Raw genomic sequence first — 21704 nt, 5'->3', positions numbered from 1 at the left:
TCTCTCTCTCTCTCTCTCTCTCTCTCTCGTCATGTTTGGGAAACATTTTCCCTGCTAAGGTTAACGAGGAATGCTCTCCCTGTCAAGGTTACTGACTCCATGATAATTAGAAGCAGCACGCGAAAGCAAAGGTATGTCTAATATCTCAGCATAATGCAAGTGCTGAGACCTTTAGGACAGCCCTTCAGACTGTGGGAAAGAACTCTGAAAATATGAGTTCAAAGTATATAATTTCTCAACTATGCAAAATAAAAGGATACAATATGAATTGTATAAGGAGCTTCAAGATGTAAAGGAACAAAGGCGGCTGTACTATAAGCCAGCTTGTCAGGAAGACACTAAGGAAGGGCATGTGTAGATCTAGGGAGTGGTGATTGCAGGGCAAGATCCCACCCAGCTAAGATTTTGTTTGTGCTTACAAAGGTTGGCAGATTCCTGAGTTCCAGGTCAGCCTGGGACAGAGGGAATTTAGGTCTAGGACCAACCACTGTAGGAGAGGTAATTTCAAGGCGGGTCATCAAAGCTGCTAGTTTATTGTCTGAACTTAACAAAGGCTGGCAGATCTCTGAATTCATTTGCAATGTAAAAAAAAAAATGTGCCTGCTTCTCTTTCTAAGAATCAAGGGTCTGGGGTCTAGGGATGCTGATTCATAGGATAATCAAAAGGGAACCTGGAGTAATGACTGAATTGATAGTAAACAAAAGACTATTTGATCTGCCAGAGGTGAGCTATCCAAAAGGTTTGAGAGTAGCTAGCAAAGCTGTTTCTTTTCTCAATCTGTTTCTGCTCTCAAACACCCCTCCTCTCAGGGACTCCTCTCTATTCTGAGGTTGGTCCTTGGCAATAGCATCTCTTATTTTATAAATTTTCTGAAATGTGCCTCCATATTGAGCCCTGCATCCCACTACTTCCTCCAGTACAAAACTACCAAAAAAAAAAAAATGAAGCAGAGGTATGTCGAGACTTATCTATGTCTCATGTTTTTTCATGTTGCTTAATTTTTGACCATGAAGTTTCTCCTTATTGAATTTCCAGCTAGAATTATTCCAGGTATACTACAGATGATTTTATTTCCAAAGCTATCTGAAAAAGAAAATTCTTCTCCCAGGAAAAGTTTCACAATCTAAGCTCAAGTTCAGAGTACCTTAATACTCAAATGTGCATTCACCTCTAAGAGATTATTTCCTAATTTTTCAGAAATCTGTGAAAGAAACTCAGCATTCTATTGTGGTCATGAAAAGAAAAAGTACAGACCACAAAAGTGAAGATTTAAAAATTACTAATGCCAATTATTTAACTAACTATAAATAAAGTTACTGCCTTTTTATTCAAGTCTTATGCAGTGACCCCCTTAAAAACCATGCATTGGCAAATGTGAGAAACATCAGTTCTGAAGACCCTTGGTGTGGTAGGTGTTAAAGCATCTTTAAAATTCTCAGTATTTGGGTCAATATTCATGTCAGGTTCACAAGAGTCACTATGCTTGTTCTCCCTTTAGTTTATCTCAGTTATGAATTCTACATTTAATTTTTATCAAAAACATTGATCAAGTGAGTATTTTGTGTTAATACCTTGCTGGGTATGAGGAATAACATACTACACATGGGAGAGGGCCACTATTTTTTTTTAAAAAAGATCCCAGCGGAATAGTTGGCAGATAAGTGGCATCTATGTTATTTTTGTTGTAGTAACTAAGATGTACATTGTGGGGCCTGGGTGGTTCGCTGCTGTAGCCTAGGCTCTCTCTCTGCAGCTGAGGCCCGTGGAGGGGCATGCTAGTCAAAAAGGAGGCAATGTATAAATGAGATACTTTATTATAGTAAAGAGAAAATAGGCCAGTCAAGTAGAGAGAAGGAAAGGAGAGGAAGGAAAGGAGAAGAGAAGGAGAGAGAAAGGAAAGAAAGGAAGCAAGAGAACAAGAAGGCAAGAGAAGAGAACAAAGCAGGAAAGAGAGGAAGAAGGCAAGAGAGGAAAGAGGGCAAGAGAGAAGACAAAGAACAAGAGAGGAGACAAAGAACAAGAGAGAGCAAGAGAGGAAGAAAGAAAGCAAGAGGGAAGACAAAGAGCAAGAGAAGGAAGAGGGGGCAAACCGCCCTTTATATTGTATAAGGTGTGGCCATCTGTCTTTGGGGAGAGGCATGCCTAGGTGTGGTTAGATGACTGGGGGTAGGGTCCAGCTAGAATGCTGGGAGCTTGGGGCATTGTCTGCCTGATAGAGCACACATCTCCTGCCTGGGGAGGGGGGGCAGCTGTGAGAGATTGTGAGTGAAACAGGAGCCAAAGACTCAGGAGTTATAGCCGAACTCCTTCCGCCCCTTGCAGGCAGAAACTGCCCACTGAGGCTCCAGGGTTCAAGGCCTATTTCTCGACTGAGCCTAAGTTGCCTGAACAGACCATTGCTGTACACTGCATAACTTTTTAAATAATGAATCATTGAGTAAAATGAACACATTTCAATTGCAGCACTGCCCTGATGAAGCTTGTAAGGCAGAACCCTGCCATAGCAGTATTCTATAACGTCAGTGAGTATTTTCTGGGCTTCAGCATACAATGTAAATTACAGAAGTCACACTGGTGAGCTATTTCCTGGATAAATAAGCATCTGCTTTGGATGGTATCAGAGTAAATCTGCATTTGCTGAGTGCAGTGGAATTCTCAAATGCAATGACATAACCAGTGCTTTGGAGAATAATGAACACTTAACACATAAGCAGTGTGACTTCTTCAGAGGACATTATCTGATATCCATGCGACATGATTATATGAAAACCTGCTTTTAGGGGGGATATGATATCAGATTGATTGAGTTTTTTTTTCTCTCATAGATAAAACATTTTCCTTTATAAAAAAAAATGTAATTCTCACAAAATTGCTGGACAAAAAAAGTAAAAATATATTTTAATCAGAGGAAATAGGAATCTAAACAGTCAGAGAACAAATTTACATTAATGAACTTTAGCATCCAAAAATCTGAATTTTTTTGTGCTCAATATTTATAAATATCTTTTACTCTGTAGTGGAAATAAGTAAACTGATGATTTGCACCACATATGTTCTCCATTTCCAGAGGTTTTGCAATTACCTGTCACCATCTGAAGTCAGGTTTCTTATAAGTGAAAATCCTGTATACAACAATGGTGGTCAGAGGTCTTAAATGAGTCCATTACGGTATGCCTTTAATTCTAGGACTGGAGGCACAACAGATGAGGTGAAATGTGTGAGTTCAAGGCCAGCCTGGTCTACAAAACAAGTTCTAGCCCAGCCTACACTATAGAGTAACACCCTATTTTAAAACAAAACAAAACAAAACAAAACAAAACAAAAGCCACTACCACCACCACCATCACCAATAACAACAACAAAAAACCTAAAGCAAAGACAGTTTTTGTTGCAAAAATTACCATTAAAAAGTTTAAAATATTTGGATAGCCATATGACTCAGGATAAAACTGAGAAGTTATATATTTACTGCATTAATATAACAGTCCTTTTTCTGTTTACAATATTGATCCTATAATCTCCTCACATGTCACTTAATATACATGACCTCTTTAAAAAGATCAAGGTTTATATCTCAATAGTTCATTTTGCCAAGTACTTAGTAAAATTGAAAAGAAAAATATATTAATAAAAATGTCATGAAAGCTCTCCTTTCAACATGGTTTAGTTTTTGCAACCTTCACATTTCTCAGTAAAATTTTGTATAATGGATATGCAAATTTACCTTGTAATGCATAGATTGTTAAAAGAAAATTTATCTCAGTAGATGACTAAAGTCTTGTTCCTGTGTTTATTTATTCTTCTGATATTATTACATTGTAATTGTAATTGATTTAGCATTTACAGTACCTTGAATATTTTTTCCCATTGCTGAGACAATGAGAAAACTAATAGACTTTTCAACCCCCTTCCATATATCCTCAACACAATTCCCATTCACACTTTGTGTTCACATATTTTAAAAATAATGTCCATTTCAGTTAGTGCAGGCTGTACTCTTGGGGATGTGGTCATCCGCTGGAGTGAATTTCACCCACCAGAGACACACACTTAAAGAAAACTAGCTCCCAAGATAGGTATGATGGTGCACACCTCTACCTCTGGCATTCAGGAGGTAGAGATAGGCAGATCTCTGACTTCTAGGTCAGTCAGGTCTACATAGCAAGTTCCAGGACAGCTAGGGCTACACAGAGAGACCCTGTCTGGAAAAACAAAACAAAACAAAAACAAACACATCAACAAAAAAACAACAACATCAAAAAGAAAATAAGATAAAATAAAAATAAAATTAACTCTGTCTCTCTCCTAGGAGCTTTCAGATACATATGACTGACTATACATTATGTGTGGGATGTTATGACTCTTCTCCTCAATTACGTTGTCTTTAATTCTTCTGTTAGAGTAATTATCTTTAATTATTCCAGCATTTGCACCAATAGTAATTCCATTTGTTTTTTGGCCAGGCACATTGTTTCATCAACCTTAATCCTAACCCTAATCCTAACCCTAACCCTAACCCTAACCCTAACCCTAACCCTAACCCTAACCCTAACCTTCTAATCCCCTAACCCCCTAACCCTAACCCATAACCCTATCTCTAAGCCCCCAACTCTTACCCTAACCTTAATCCCCTAATATTAACCTCTGAATCTTAACCCTAACCTCTAACCCTAACCCTCTTCTCCTTGTTATTCTTATTCATCTCTTAATACTCATTCATAGCCTAGCTCTCTCAAATTCATTTTGTGGTTGTTCATTAGAGAGTGCCTAAATTCAGCTAAGGGACAGTTGTACACACAGAATATTGTTCACTCTGGTTTTGGACTTCACTCAGGCAGGCACTCTGTAGTTATGGTTTCCATGAACTGAGCAAAGTAGAGCCACAGGCGAGTGAGCACTCTGTTAGAACTTGGCTGCTGTGTGCACATGTGCACTAATTTGCTTCTCTGGTAACCTACTCCACTTCAGCTAAGTCTTTGGAGCCCTTATGGATCGATGGGTTTTCAGCCCCACTGCTGATATTTTTTTACTGAGTGAAGAAGAGTCTCTTAGACCACAAAACGAGTTTCAATTTTAAAACTTTTTAGTGACTCAGACAATCTCTTTAGTTTGTTCCAGATTTTGTTGGAAGAGTTTTTGATACCCACTGCATACTGTAGTCTTAAGATTCTTTTTATCTCATCACTTATGTTCCTTACACTTATTTTCCTTTGGTGCCTCATAGTTGTACATGAGGATCAGTATGTGTTTGAAGGCAGTTTCTGTATATGTGTGTGTGTAATAAAATTTAAATAATATAATGGAAGTGGCATTGACAAATACAGATAGTAAAGTCACTAAAATAATATGTGATATAAACCTACTTCAGACTTAGTCACTCTGATTGATGTGTTATTTCAGAGTGGTGAGAAAGTGAATGGTTATTCAAACAGTGCCTACAGGAAACTTGCCTAACTATTGCCTCTCACATGAAAAAGATTGATAAATTTATTTCAATAATGAAATATTGTCTTTTATATCACAAAAGCACTAGAATATGATACAAATAATTATGTATTTAAATTTTTCTATATAGATAAGGAATACACAAAGACTTAAAAATAAGCAATCTATAAGTTATACATGAATTTTATCTTATTTTTAATTGAAATTTATGAAGGAATGCCACAGCTTCAAATGGCTATTTTTTTGTTTTTGTTTTTGTTTTTGTTTTTTTTTGTTTTGTTTTGTTTTGAGACAGGGTTTCTCTATACAGCCCTGGCTGTCCTGGAACTCACTCTATAGACCAGGCTGGCCTCAAACTCAGAAATCCGCCTGCCTCTGCCTCCCAAGTGCTGGGATTAAAGCTGCGCCACCACCACCCAGCTTCCAATGGCTATTTTAAGGCATTGAACTCAACCTTTTGTTTGCATACTACATCTCCAGCTACTCATGGACAGCAGTGCCACGCTCTGCACTTTCCACGGTTATTAGTGCTGCTCAAGAACTTTAAACACATGCTTGTATTTGGTGATACAGTGGTGTATGCTTATGATGCACCTGGGCCACAGAATCAGCCATTTTGTGGTTTGCATCTTCTCCTGGCTATTAAAGCCAGTAGAGTCTTCTGACCCAGTTTCATTTTATGTGAATCGCAAGAATTCACAACCTGCATGGTATCTACTGAGATGTTTCTTGTATCTGGTAGATAGGATTTAAAAATAATAACAGTCTCTACTATGTCTGGTTTCTGTTAGTTACAAATATTACATCATCGTTCCGAACTCTTTATTCAAACTCAGACCTACATCTTCAATTCTAGTTCCACTGCATTCCTGTATGTGTGGTCATTTTCCTCCCATATAGTCTTCAATCACTACAACTTTCTAAAATACCTTAATTGAGAGGACTATATTTATGTATAGAGCAGTAGTCATCCTTGTAAATGTTGATACTTTCAAAGTCTATTAGTACTTAATCAGTTTCATTGTGACCAATCTCAGTGTTCAGAGAATATGGCACTCATATACAAGACTTTGTTTTCTATAAATTTCCACTTGCCCTGCTTTCCTCTTGTACTCTTTGCTCCAGCGTCAATGAGAGAAAGAGCTCTGACCAGAGCTACTGAAGAAAGGGAGGGTTGGGGATGGAGTGATATCTCAATGACTAAGGCCACTGGCTGTTGTTCTAGAATATGCGTACGGTTTCCAGCACTCACAGGGCAGTTCTCAACTGTTTGTAACTATAGTTCCAAGGGATCTGATGTCCTCTGCTGGACTCCTTGGGCATCAAGGCATGCAAACAGGCAAACCACATAAAATATTTTTTTAAAAAAATGGAAGAGAGTTTACGTTAGGTCACAGTTCACGGTATCATGGCAGGCAAGCAAGGTAGCAAGAGCTATCCAAGGCCGGAAGAGAGCAAGGAATGCTCACCCAACAGTGCTCAGCTGGTTTGCTCCCCTTCCTATGGCTCACGATCTCTTTCCCAGGGACTGGTTCTACTCACAGGACAGGCCATTATCCAGTGATGAATGCAATCACTGTAATCCCCACAAACATGTCCAGAGGGACATGAGTCTTCCCATGTGAGTCTAGATTCTGCCAAATTGACATTTTAACTAACAAGCACACCTTCTATCTCTTTTTCCTCAGCTAGTTCTTCAATTTAAAATTTGCTCTTCCCATGAGCACATGTATAGGACTCATGCATTTTTGAAGGCAGCCACTGTATGCCTTTATTTAAAAAACCATAATGTTTTGCCTGTTTTTTTTGTTTTTGACCTCACAAGTCTTTGCATACATATTATGGCTTCCAGTTTTGAGTTTCCTGTGTATGCAAATGTGTGTGTGTGTGTGAATCTATATGTGTTTCTTGTTCTCTTCATTTGACTCTTTATTTTCTCTTTGTTTGCTTTGCTTTATTAGAACTTGTTTTCAGTTTTATCACATTTTATTTCTTAGATGGGTGTTTGATTTCTAATGAGATAAGGGAAGAGTGTGGCTGTGCATGGAAGGGGAAGTAGGAAGAGCTGGGAGGAGTTGGGAGAGGGTAAGCCATAATTAGACTATATGTTATGAAAATAACTATTTTCAATAAGAGAAAAAATAATGACTTTGACAACATTAAATAAAAAATTTTTATTTAAAAACACACACATGTATATATATATATATATACATGTACATGTATATGTATATATGTATGTATAATGGATATTTTCTCTAGCTAATAAAGAACTGAAGGTAGTAAAAATATCATCAGGAAACCATGGACTTTGTCTAAAACCAAATTATGTTTATTTTGTGGTTTGTTTTTATTTTTTCATTGAACTCACTTTATGTTGCCTGACAATGGAAGGACCAGAGGCAGTTATCTGCATTATACAATGCAAAGAACACACCTATGCACACCCCAGGCCCAGACTCTATATGTCTGTGTGTACACACTCATGTCACACTAATTCCTCTACCCATCTGTTGAGAAGAAATACACTAAATAATTTTCTCTCTACTCTATATAACTTTCTTAATTTATTGTTTCTATATTTAGTATTATGGATTTCTTCACATATTCTCTATCTTTATGTATCTCTGTGGCCTACTTTCATAGATCTATGAAAATTAGAAAGTTGATTATTTTGAAGGTCAGTGTTAACTAAGACCAGAATAACTTGTCTAAAGTTCTGCTGGCCACAAAGGGGACATAACTATAAATCACTCACATTGTGTGTTATGTCTTCTCTGTTCTCACCCTCAACCCCACCTTTCTGTTCTACAGCTAATCAGAGACTCACTGGTGGTCAGGATCAGTTCACTGAAGCCTCAGCAGATTGACTCACAGGTTTAAATAAAAAGGAAGCAGTCTCTGATTGGCTCCTTCTTGGAAAACAAGCATGTTTTGTGTGGGACTAAGGTGAAAGAAGGAAGCAAGCAGTGTGGAATGAACAAGGTCTCACTGGCACCTGCTAACACACAGATTCAGCTTACTTATAAGCATTAAGGTTAAGAGAAAGGTGAGATTAAGTGGCTAAAATTATACATGCACTGTGCTTCTTTTTATACTTGAATTCTAGAAGCATGAGGAAATTAAAAAGCCATTGATTTATATACACACATATACAATATTCCTATATCAATTTATACAGCTGTATGTCATAGCACCGTGTGTGGGAATTCTGAGTGGTTATGGGAAGACAGCAAGAAAACAAGAGTCTTGTGACCTAGTTTTGCCAAAACACACAATCATTCTTTGCATGTGTTCTCATATCCCTTTCAGGTATAGCAGAAAGGAGTGAATTTACTTCAGCTGTTGTTATTTGTAGGCCTCTATGTAGAAGCATATTTTTGCCACATGTGGCTTGACCTTGTGATTCAACATCTTACTCGGGTGATTATTCTTAATCCTCAGAGTATACACTGTCTAATTCTCTGAATAAAGTTGGCTATTGCATGAGACTGTAGTCTGCCTCATTTTTAGGCACCACTCTCCCACGTTCACGCCACCAACTAGAGCGTTACACTTGCCTGAGGGAGTAGACATGTCTCTGACTCTTTTGCCTGAATTTTGGGACCCTTTTTCTTTTACTGGGTTAACTTATCCACATTTGATATGAGGGTTTGTTATGCTGTGCTCAGTTGATATCCCTGGGAGGCCTGCAGCTTTCAGAAGGGTAACAGGAACAGTGGATCTGAGAGAGTAGAGATGGGGAATGTGTGCGGTCAGGATGGTTCTTACCTAGGTCTGTATCTTAGCTCTGTTCCTCATGTCTCCTCTGATAGTTATAAAGCTTCCAGTGTCATATCAAGGTCTTTGATGCACCTTGAGTAATTTTGTGCAAGATGAAGGAGAAGTTTAGTTCCATTCTTTTCTATGTGAATATTATTTTCCAGCACCATTTGTTAGACATTTTAAAGCAATGTATGGTTTTGAATCTTTGAAAGGATTAGTCTGGCTGCAGCTTCATAGGCCGTCCTCTATCATATCCCATAATCTTTTGCTTTGTGTCTATTTCCTATCAACTCATGCTCCTCTTTTAAGCTTCTTTACCCCAAGGAACTGAATATTTAAGCATAACTGAGGAAACTGGACAAGTAGCTCCTAAACAAGAAGTTATTCTTACTCATTAGATAATGATTTACCATTTGCTGTTTTTGTCATTTTCACTAGATGAGTTTGCATTGTATAGATTCTGGCATAACTCAATGATGTCAATGTTACTTACCCTCTGAATCTATTGCTCCCATTCCTGGCTGTTTCACAGGGTCTTGTCCATTCTGTCCCATCTTTCCTCTGTTTCAAAGGAAAAAAAAATGGCATCTCTAATTATGATCCTTTAAATACAATGGGGTTTAGTTTGAGGCAATAAAATGACATTTTGTATTCAGAGTCAACAGTGGATCATTTGTATGGCTAATATGCAAGTAGTTAATTATGCTATATCATTTTAATTTTAGAATGGGAACTTCATTAATATTCCCAGTCAGTCTAAACATAATATCACAGAAATCAACACATTTTATTTATAAACTCATTTATAAAAAAGTTGAACTCATGAACTTTCTCCCATTTAAAATAAATCTTTCAACACACAGACAACTTTTAAAAATGCTCACATTAACAGGAGACTACATGTTTCATACATATGTGTGTGTGTGTGTATACACATGAACTAAATCCACTCAAACATATCTTAAACATTTATCCTTGTCTTTCATTTTTAATGTAAGAACTATATCTTTATAAAATTGAAGTGTTACATGTTCTTTAGTAAGAAGGTGAATACTGAATTAAATAGCACATGGAAATAATTTTGTAGCTTAAATAGATATTTCTTAAGTGAAAACAAGTGGCTAACAGGTATAAAATTCAACATCGCCAGTCACCAGGTAACAAGTCCGAGCAGCTATGATATATTATGTGACTCTAGTAGAAATGCAATGATATATTATATGACTCGAGTAGAAATGCAGTGATATATTATAAGACTCTAGTAGAAATGCAATGATATATTATATGACTCGAGTAGAAATGCAGTGATATATGACTCTAGTAGAAATGCAGTGATATATTATATGACTCGAGTAGAAATGCAGGTGATATATTACATGACTCTACTAGAAATGCAATGGTATATTACATTGCTCTAGTAGAAATGTGCTGACATATTAAACAAATTCTGTCTAAAGTGTGGAGCAGAGAGAAAACATATACACTATTCTAGGAATTTTAATCAATATGGCCATTTTGGGGCTATGGACAGTATAGACTTTCATCAAAAATTAAAAGTACATTTTGTCAGTGTGCCATGGTCAATGCAGAGATTCATAACACCTCAAAGTACTGAGAATAGGACTACCTAGCTCTAAATGTTACAACTGTTTCACTCAGCTCACGTGGAGTGAAAAGCCTATACAAGGCAGAAGCTACCCAGAAGTACTATAACATCTTATCTACCCAGAAGTACTATAACATCTTATCTTCTAGCTCTGCTAGCTACGACATGGCTTCTGCTGCCACAAATAGTATAAAAATATGACAACCACAAAAATCCTAAAGTTAATACTGGAATAAAGACATTCGTACTTGATAAAGAGCAAAAGTCAAACTATTATGTGGCCTTACAATCCTACAGGGGCATATACACATAGTGGGAATACAGTCAATATGTTGTAGATATCTATATTTCAATGTTTATTAAATTCTTGTTATTATGATTCATAGTTATCAGTGTCAAAGCCACTGATGGGTCAGCAAAAGACTCTATGAATGTGTAAAGAAAATATGCTGGATGAATAGCAGGGACTCTTTAATCATAGATATAAATGACAATCACAGATACCGGAATAGAATCTTGGCATTTCCAACAACAGGAGTTAGAATGCAGTGAGTTAAGTGAAATAAGCCAAGCATTAAAAATTAAATACTGCAAGATTTCACTCATATTCAGAGGCTAAAAATGTCCATTTCACATATATGAGAATGTTATTAACAGAGGCTGGAAGAGTAAGGGTGGGAAGGACACAGGGAAGGCGGGTTAATGGGTTTTTAGTGACAGATCAATAAGTTCTAGAATGATATTTTACAGCAATCTGAGTGTAACTCATATAAAGAAGACATTCCAGGAAGTTATAAAATGGATTCTGTATGTCTTCACTACGAAGAGTTGAGAAATGTTTGAGAAAATCTCTGCTAATTTTGGTTTAAACATTACATAGTATATATATATATATATATATATATATATATATGTATATATATATACATATATATATATATTTACTCAAATTTTATATGAATTTTATCAATAGGTACACTTTTGTCATTTGGAAAATAAAAAAAAAAACCTACACCTTAATAAATTTTAATACCATAGACTTTCCATTCTACTCCATGAACATTTTAGGTTCTTTCTGTGTTTTTCATGTGTGTTAAATGAATCATTTTTACACCACACTGGTTGCTCTTTGCTTATGGTCTCCTGTCTCTCTCCATGTGGAATCTAAATGACTTATCCTTCTTTCACAAGAGGGCAGTAGGATAGGTCTATGAAAATTGAGCTCTGTGCTTGAGCAAAGAAATATTAAATAAGTATAAAGTATTAACAGTTAAATAAAACACATAGTAAATATGAATTTAGTCAAAAATTTACCTCTGCCTTTTAGTTTCTGCCTCAAAAGTTTGATCAAGCCAAGACTTGACAGTACTTATAAACAGTGGCACTAGAATGGTGGCTGGGTACCAGCCCAAAAGGCTGTATGCTTCTCTTTGTTGCCTCAGACAGAGGAAAGGGCTCATGACATACAGTGGATTTTGGAATTGCTTTTAAACATACTTAGATTTCATCATAACAAGATGAAATAAAACTTCAAAATGCTAAAAAAAGGAAGCATAAATCAAAGAATGCCTCAATACTCAATCTTCTAGATAGTAATTCTGATACAGAATGTTTATTGACAATTCTTATGTCTATGAGATGCTTTTGATTGGCTGAAATTGTAACTATAAGAATCTAATTATTTCTTTTCAGAAACTGTGTAGAAAAGATTCTTCTTGTCACTATCGTTGTCTATTCCAGACAAGAAGCTAAAATGTTTCTGAGACAGAGAGAGAGAGAGAGAGAGAGAGAGAGAGAGAGAGAGAGAGAGAGAGAGAGAGAGAGAGAGAGAGAGAGAGAGAGAGAGAGAGAGAGAGAGAGCGAGCAAGAGAGAGAGAGAGAGAGAGAGAGAGAGAGAGAGAGAGACATGCATGGTTGGACAGGCAGAACTTGTGAGGGAGAGGCAGATATCTATGAATTTGAAGTCAGTCTCATCTAAAAATGAGTTTAAGGACAGATAGGGGTATACAGAGAAAGTCTGTTTTGAAAATCAAAACAACAACAAAAACAACAAAATAAGACAAAAGTAGAAAAAATGAAAAATTAGAAATTATTTTATTTTCAAAGCCATTTTATTGTTCTATTATAACAATTTAGGCCAAAATTTAAGCACAAAACACTATTTAGTAATTATGTGAAACCTAATCATGCATGCCTGCAGATTATATAATTCTTAACATTTGTATACATGCATATTTGTATGTATTCACACATGAATATCTATGTATAGTCTATATGTATATGTCAATTTTCTCCATATGAATTCATAGTCCCTTTTAAAAACATATAGAACTTCATTTTTATTTTTTAATTTTGCTGTACCAAAGATTGGGCTCAGGGTTGTGGATATTCTAGACAATTTCTGTACCACTGGCCTCTGTCTCCTGATCAGCCATGCACAGAGCTTCAGTTTGTCTAATTGTTTCATTAAGATGAAATTAGCTAGATTAAATAAACTAATACAGTTCCCTCTGTTACTGTTAGAGGAAAGGAAAGTTTAGGGCTTAGGTGCAGTATATATGCTGGGAGAATGTATTAAAAATGTATCTTGTTACTAAGGAAAACCCATTTAAAAAAAAACCCAGGATCCTTTTAGTATTTCCAATACAGCAGAGTACTGAAAAAAATACTATTTTTATATTACATCTAAGTTTATGAAAAGTTTTATAATTTTATTAGTTTAAATAATTAAAAATAAATCTGTCATCAATTTTATTTTTTAATGATGATATCTAAAAATACTCTTTGCTAAACTTTACAACATTCATCAAAATGTGCAGAAGTCATCTTTGTGTGAACTCTTGGAGAACCCTGACACACTGAAGCTACATGATGGCCAGAGGAGATGTGTCCATGAGTTGTGTGAAGCAGGAAATTTCCTGAATACTTAGCAAACTATCTTCAACTCAGAGCATTCTGGTAGCATCTGATGTATCTGAAGTGGCCAAGTCAGTTACTAAATAGTTAGTGAATATTTGCTCTAGGTCAAATAACAATTGTGTAAGACACCACAAGATGCTGAAGTGAAGAAACAATTCTATTTTTTTTATTATGGAGTGATTTAAAAAGTGAATTTTTGTGTCCATATGGTGAAATGATTGTCTCCCACACAATTTTGAGAGGCATTTGTTTAATGAGAAAAACATAAAATAAGGAAAAAAAAACCCAAATTGGGAATATAGTAACCTTTAACTTCTAACATTCAAGCACCAAGGAAGAAAGATATTTTTTCTCTGGAAGTTTTGACTTTTAACATCAGTGTTAAATTGTATAGTCTGAAATTTATAGTCCAACTTGAAGATTGTTAGACTGTTTGTAGTACAGTCTTCATAATTCCTATGATATTCATAGCCAAGAAAGACATGTAATGAATTTGCTTAAATTACTGTTGTTTATTCCAGCAAAACTATCAAAGGTAAAATATTAATAAGATCAGATTCTTTTTAGGAATGATTTCCACTAAATAGACCTGATTAAATATAACTACTTGTATTGAATCCACAAAGTAAATTTCAAAGATAGAGTCATATAAAAAAATCTTTCAGATGAACTGGTAATAGAATAAAAATTCCTTTAAGTTAGAAATTGTAACTGAAAGCTATAAAAATCAATGCATCATTCACTCTAAGAATCTGATTGCCTTATTGTTTTACTTTCTTACAATGAATTAATAGATATTAATTATTAATTACAATTAATAATTAACTATTAGAATTACTGTGGGGATCAAAGGGAATATTTCCATAATATTTTGTATAAAAGTAATAAATTATCTTTTCAAAGAATTCTTCCAATTTTGGAGAAGGCTTCACACCACTGGCGAGCATGAAAAGGCCTTTCACTGTCCTTTTAGATGCTCTCTGTCACAGCAACTGAACTGTGCCCTGTAGCAAAAAGCAGCGGAGGGCAATGCAAGAGTCTTCAGGAATGGCTGTGTCCAGGGCAGCTCAGTTATGAAAGCCCTGGACTTACTTATGGAAGTATTTTTATATACTTTCCATGTGTCGCAAAATATCCTCCTTTTTAACATTAGAAACTACCAAAGTCGTGGTTCAAGGTCCTTATAGAAACATGCCTTAGGCCGTACACGCTGTAGCTTAGTTGCAGGTCCGGATTTCCTAGCAGTGGTTTCTAACCCACAGATTCGTTCATGGAAAGCAAAATGAAAGGTCTAGAAGTTCAGAGTTTGAGACTGAAACAGATATAATCTACAATTTATAAATTTGCTTAGGGCTTGCATATGGTTTTAAAATTATTGCCATGAGGTTTAATATAATATGAATGAACTATACTCCCCGCTCTAGAACAAGTTCTAGAAATCATGGGGAGGGGAAGACACTTAAGATTCTTCTCTTTTAACTGTAGAGAGCTTTAGCGTAGAAAAGTCTAAATGATTGCTCCAATTTGTCATTTGTTTCCAAGATGATATGAATTTTCCAAATGGCAAATTTTTCTGATTTGAAGAAAATCAGTCTACATTAATGTCAAATAGCAAATCTGGTGTCTGGTCACTGTGTGATGATGAGCTTTTCAGTGTGTTGCTCTGAACTCCGGGCTGGCCTATCTCAGCTATTATTCTAACAGTTTTTATGTTAAATGCAGGTGGTGCTGATGAAGTCATCATGCTTGTAATTCGTACTCGTCTTCAGAATGAATTGAAATGAACCCCATCCCTGAATGTCCGACTCTTATGTAGGCACTAGTAATCCAGATATCCAGGGACAGGGACTCAGACGTGAATAGCTAGCTTGTTTTTCTCCTGTGAAATGTTAAGAATGAATTACTCATGATGCTGTTAAAACTGTACTTCTGTTTTTATAAAAGTACCACTTACATCCTTGGGATAGGAAGTAGATTAGGCTCCCCTGCCACACAGCTGCCTCCTTCACTGTCCACGCTATACCCACTGCCAACGCTGCTGCCCGAGGAGCCAGTGGACACGGAGCTCTCTGCAGGACGGTGGTTGGTGGGCTTTGCTGCATGACGTGAGGAGAGTCAACACCACAGTCAACAAGTGAAGTTCACTTTTTTCTCCAAATGCAAAATCACATCCAAACATATTCTCCCTCCCTTGACCTGACTTTCCCTTTAGTCTCTGCAGCCAGAAACGCACACTAGCACTAGAGAATTCCTTCACATTTTTACTATGCATGAAAAAAAATTTACTGGGAGAAACATCCCCGTATTTCGACTCAGATAGTATGTCATTTTTTGACCCCCACAGTTTTGTTATTTGCACAGCGTTATAACAGTGCTGTGGCAAACAAGGGTGAATTTGGGAGACTCACAGAGAAAATATTTTAGGAAACTCTGGTACTAGTGGTAACAGAATTAAATAAATTGGATAATTGCCTTACTTATTACTAGCCAGTAACCAGATAGTATCCATAGAAGGGAAATGCATGATCGAATAGATACTCACTTGTGGCTCTACCAATTCTCTTGCTATTTTAATTTTTGCTTTCAATCTAAAGGCATTTCTTTCCTTTAGGTATTCTGTAATTGATATGGGGTCTTGTTTCAGAGTATTCATGAGTTTGAATTTTAGATATATGAGTGCATGTGCCCATACCAACATTCATGCTGTACTTTATGCAGTAGGAGCTTAGCCCTCACACGGGGCAGAACTCTAGGCTGAAGTGAGCCAGAGTAGGGGTTGCCATGTGCAAAGAAGAAAGAGGAGAAAGACATGTGTCTGCTCACACTTTGTGAGGAAGAAGTTATTAGTTTGAAGCTCTTGATGTGCATCCCTTGCCAGAGAGAGTGGCCTTTTTCCTTTCTGATCTATATACTCACTCTGTAGTTCCCCTAAATCTGAGCTTTGGTGTGTGAAACAATGTCATCAGTAATGATGACCTTTTAAAGACAGAGATTAATAGTGATATAAAACGGGAACCGGCAGTTTGTAACCCTTCCTCTAGTGCTCTTAATTGCCAAACCCCCACCTCTTCTTTCTTGGGATTTATAGTCTATGGCTGTTCACTAGTGTCTTTGAGCTTACCTGGTCTTTGACAATGAAGTTATTTGGGTTCTAAATCTAGATGTATTAGAAACTCCAAGATTAACATCCTTTTCCTCTACAAGCATAGCCCTGTTCCATCATTATAGTCTCTGAGTGGAATGGGTTCATGCCAATGGCTAAAAGGTTAATAATCATTTTATATTGTAAGACCTAATTGCCCTAATTGTATGTTTTTTAGTAATATATATGAACACAATGAGTCTTAGTCTGGAAAACTTCTAACTGATAAAGTCAAATACAATGAAAACTTAAAGAAATTGTCTGGGAAACCAATGACAGGCAGGGCAGCTGCTCTCAGGTCTAGCAAAGTGTTTAGCTTTATCTCTACACCTTCCTGTCTCCATTACAACATAAGATGTCCTTACAAGTATCAAATTCCAATGATGGTAGGAATCCTTCCCCAGAACTGGAGAACAAGGAAGAAATTTTCATAAAAGTCAGTTACCTATCTGTTGTGTATAAGTTGAAAACTGCTACTTAAAAGAAGTTAGGAGTGGTAATTACCAGTAAAATACTAGTTACCTACCTAGGAATAGATTTGTATAAATACTAAGTCTAATTTTGGCTAAATATGTTATTCAATTTATGTAAAAGAAACCCAGACTGCATATTTAGTGTTAAAGACGTATTTTAAATTGATAGTTTAAAATATGAAGGCAATATGACTAGAATATTAAATTATGAATATGTATATAGTAAAGCACATAATCGGTGAATAATGATTCAGACTATTCCATTAATTTAGACAAATGAAGGTTGTCATGCTTTAAATTGACATTAAATAATCCAGCCCCCTAGGTTTTTAATAGTGGATACAACATTGAAAGAAAAACATTAATTTCACTAATGAAAAAAACAAACAATCCTTATTGCACTGTTTTAAAGGTAATAATAATAAAGATGATAATTTAAAATAAATTAATCTTACTCTGTCAAAATAGTTGCTATCTTATAGAACATATATGTCTACATGTCAACTTCAGTTATCATCTACTTCATGCATTTCCATTTCTCACTTCATCAGAACATCTCCTAAATCTGCAGGATCCATTGTACATGATCAGGGTATCATTTATGGAGATGGTTACTTTTTAGTCTGAATAACACTTGTTACATTAATGCTATGTCATTGGTAATCCTTAGACATTTGACTTTGAACAGTGATCAAGTAATATCTGATGAACAAATGAAGGAATAAATGAATAGATAAATAGTAATGCCAGTGCTGCTAAACCAAACACCAAGAATGTCATAATGAATTACCCAGCAGTATTTCACATTTCAACCATAGTGTGTTTTAAAGAAATTATACAAAGTTCTAATTAAAAATGACATCTGATTTAGAATAATGTTACTTTTGTTTTGTCAAAGAAACCTTTGAAATCAACTTTTTGTAGCTTATTAAAATAAATAATGACAATTTTTATCTGGTATTCCATGTGAAAAAATATAATCAGCCAGTTAGATTTTTATCCTAATGCCCTCAAAAACTGGTCTGAGTGAAGAAGATAATTAGTGCTAGTATACTAAGTGTTGAAAGGCATAGTTCTCTATAAAATAAACATTAATAACAGATCATGTGTGGCATATGAATATTTATGTTGGAATGATGAAAGAAAATAATATGAATAGTTAAGTTTTATAGGAGGATCATCATTACAAATGCTAGATTCTATTCATTTCTTATCCTGCTAAACAGACAAAGAGCATTGAATTTGATTTCAGTCCAGTGTTTCTTTGTTTTTCTGTATTTTGACTGAACTAACATAGAACTATTAAAAGCTTGTTCTTCCAATATTTTATGATTTTAAAAACATCAGCTCAGCTTTTACACCCAATTCTTTTAAGCAGATTCTCAGAAACCATCTAATACTGTCCATAAAGGTATGCACCTCTGTACTGCATAGTAAAATGATCTTTTCTCTGTAGAGGAATTTTAATCCAGCAAAATGGCTGCTCTGGCAGGGATCACATCCAAAGACCTTCTAGGTCTGTGTGATCCACCTGGAATAACACACTTTTAATCCTTCTGGATGGAAGAATTAAAATAAGGATACAGATACACCCTTAGCATACACTTTTAATCCTAAACAATGGGGTCTAATTGAGAGAATGGCAAAGTGACTGAATTAGCACACAAAGAATGAGTCAGAGATTGGAAATGCACAACTCTTATGAGAACAGACAGAAAAGAGAGGGCAACACACTTACGGGGTGGGGTGGGGTGGGGCGCTAGATTGTATCTGTTTGGAGAGGCGTTTCAAGCCAAAGCAGCTGAGTTGAACCAGCCAGCCAGAGTTCAGAGTGAACTAGAAAGAGTTTATTCAGCAGTAAGTCTCCGAGATGACAATTACAAATGGTGAATAAATGTTAGGTTTTCATTTCACAAGATAATTGAAAAAATTTAAAAAATATTCAACATAATTTTTAGAATCACTTTTGGATATCTAGCTTCATTTTGAAATGCTAATTGTGCTAAAAAAATAAAAAATAAAAAGTTACCCATTTCTGGAATGGTTGGCTGGTATACACCCAGGATGGGAAAGGTTCCTGATATGGATAGGATAGCATCTGAAAAAGCCACTCCTTTTTGATAGGCACTTATTGAGGAGGCATTTCAGGTAAACATTTTACCTTCTTGGGGGTAATTCAAACCATTTAAAAATATTCTTTAACCTTTTCATTGTCTCTAGCTGTTTTATGGTTTGACGTTGTTATGTTTTATTAGTTCTTGGTGGCTAATCCTAATTAAATATGATACTGTCTCTTTGCGTGTTTGTTTGTCTTTAACTAGTTTTCTCTAGTGGGATGCCCCGCCCTCTGCAGTAGTCTTGAGTATGCGAAGCTATCACCTTAGCTGCCACTAGATGGCAGGACTACGCTCAGCAGAACTGACTGCTGCTGTGGAATCCGGGCTATCAGGAGGTGGTTAAGGACGCTGAAGGATGCCTCCTCTAGAGCCATCATTTACCTTTAGGAAAACTAATCTCCGCAAAGACTAATGACTCACTATATCTTACACTTAATGAGAGAATTTAAAGTTGCTAATTCCCTTTTATATTACAATTAGTGGTCATAAACAAACACCTTGAGGGTTTTTGTTTGTTTGTTTTTATTTTTCTTTTTTCCATAGACTTTGCATTCTGCAGACTTAACCTTGCTTCCCAGAACTTTTCATCTCTGGTCTTACAGCTGGTGCAGCAATGACTTATTTGCAAATATTTCCAAAATAATTTCTTATGCTGGTAGTTCGTAGCAAGTTCCTGAATTACTCGCTTTACCCAACTCTACGTCTTATCTTTACAGACATAGTCGATAGCAGTTTAAGAACTGCTTTGAGATTACAAGAAATGAACCAGTATCTTCTCTATTACAGTAGTGTAATAATAGAACTATTCATCTATTTCTAAAACCATCTGTTGTAAGAATTTTTTTTTTTAAAACTTGTTCTAGAGGTCTTTCCTCCCTCCTCTGCCTTTCGGTCTCCTTCCCTCCCTCTCTTGCCCCTTCCTTCTTCCTTCCTTCCTTCCTTCTTCTGAAGGGGTTTGCAGTTTCATCTCACTTTCTAAAATCCTTATTGAATATGGAATTAAAAATGTCAGCTTTTACGTTCAAATACAACTAGCATTATTCAGTATGTCTCCCCTGGAATTTTGTCTGTTAGGTATTTCCCATTACAGTTCAGGTTATTAATTAAAGGAGGGATGCTGCATTTTATATCTTAGAAGCTAAATCTCAAATCAATTCAGTGAATTTTAAAATCAAAATTTGAAACTTTTTTGTAGTTTATAAACTGGAAATTGGCACAGAAAGTATCCACATTGTTGTTTGCAGTTGGTCACATATCCCATAAATTTTCACAGTGAACATTATTGAAAGTAAGCATCTCTGAAACCTGATCCAATCACTTGTAAATCATGGAGTAGAATAATTGAAGTGAGGATGCCATTGAAACATCTTTTTTTTTTAAAGTATTAGTTGACTGTATAACAGTCATTATAAGAATTTTATACACAAATAATGCCATTCATGAAGTTCTGCTGTCTATTTTCCTTATAAACATGGAAAACTTAAGTTATTCCATATTGACAGAGCGTCTCCTAGAGATGGAAATGGAGATAAAATATGTCCTTTGATATTGTCCAGGAAGTTGGAAACACACTATCGTGTTCATGTGCCCCTGTTTCCGTATATATTGTCTTCATGAATGAAAATTTTAAGATATTTGAATGATGAACTTGCTCTGTTTTTATGCAACACTACCAGTAACTGGCAGGTATTGCCAATACTCACTAACCATTCACTCTGGCATTATAGAATCAATGATCCCTTTGGGGTACAGAATTAAGAGTATACTTTAACATAGCAAACGAGAGTGAAGTTAATTTAATAAAACAACAGTGAGGAGCTTTCCTAATACTGTCCAGTATGACTTATATAATATAGTACTTGCCTTTATCTTAGAATTTTTCTTTCTGTTGTTTTTGCTTTTTGAGACATGGTTTTTCTGCATAGCCCTAACTATCTGGGAACTCACTCTGTTTGGACCAGCCTGGCCTTGAACCTCCTGCCCAGCTATAATTTTCCTTTTATGATGTCCTCCTTTTCTGTGAAGCATTTAATTCAGAGCTGATTTGGGAAGATAAAAACCCTAAACCCAATTTAAATTGGCACTAAAATCTCACAGTGCATAGTAGAAGAAAGTTTGATTAAGAAACCTTAAATAAAATCAAGAAAGTGAATTCATTTTATCTTGAATAAATCTAATTATAATTTTAGTTGCTTTCAGGTAAATAGAATGAACCTAGATTATATCAAGTGTACTT

At 35.8% G+C, this 21704-nt stretch overlaps 1 protein-coding gene across 3 annotated transcripts in view; it reads right to left on the bottom strand.

Annotated features, from left to right (window-relative positions):
- Positions 1–21704, bottom strand: part of Pclo (piccolo presynaptic cytomatrix protein) — a 359315-nt gene that overhangs the window by 38183 nt on the left and 299428 nt on the right. For all 3 annotated transcript variants that reach the window (XM_031380023.1, XM_031380024.1, XM_031380025.1), the window contains 2 exons: positions 15691–15832; positions 9705–9772 (listed from right to left, as the gene is read on the bottom strand). In XM_031380023.1, the coding sequence (XP_031235883.1) occupies positions 9705–9772; positions 15691–15832 (210 nt within the window). The remainder of the gene's footprint in view (positions 1–9704; positions 9773–15690; positions 15833–21704) is intronic.

The sequence above is a fragment of the Mastomys coucha genome, unplaced genomic scaffold (genome assembly GCF_008632895.1).
Source record: "Mastomys coucha isolate ucsf_1 unplaced genomic scaffold, UCSF_Mcou_1 pScaffold19, whole genome shotgun sequence".
Taxonomy (NCBI): Eukaryota; Metazoa; Chordata; class Mammalia; order Rodentia; family Muridae; genus Mastomys; species Mastomys coucha.
The sequence above is the reverse complement of the archived record's forward strand: the minus strand, read 5'-3'. Positions and strand labels throughout refer to the sequence as shown.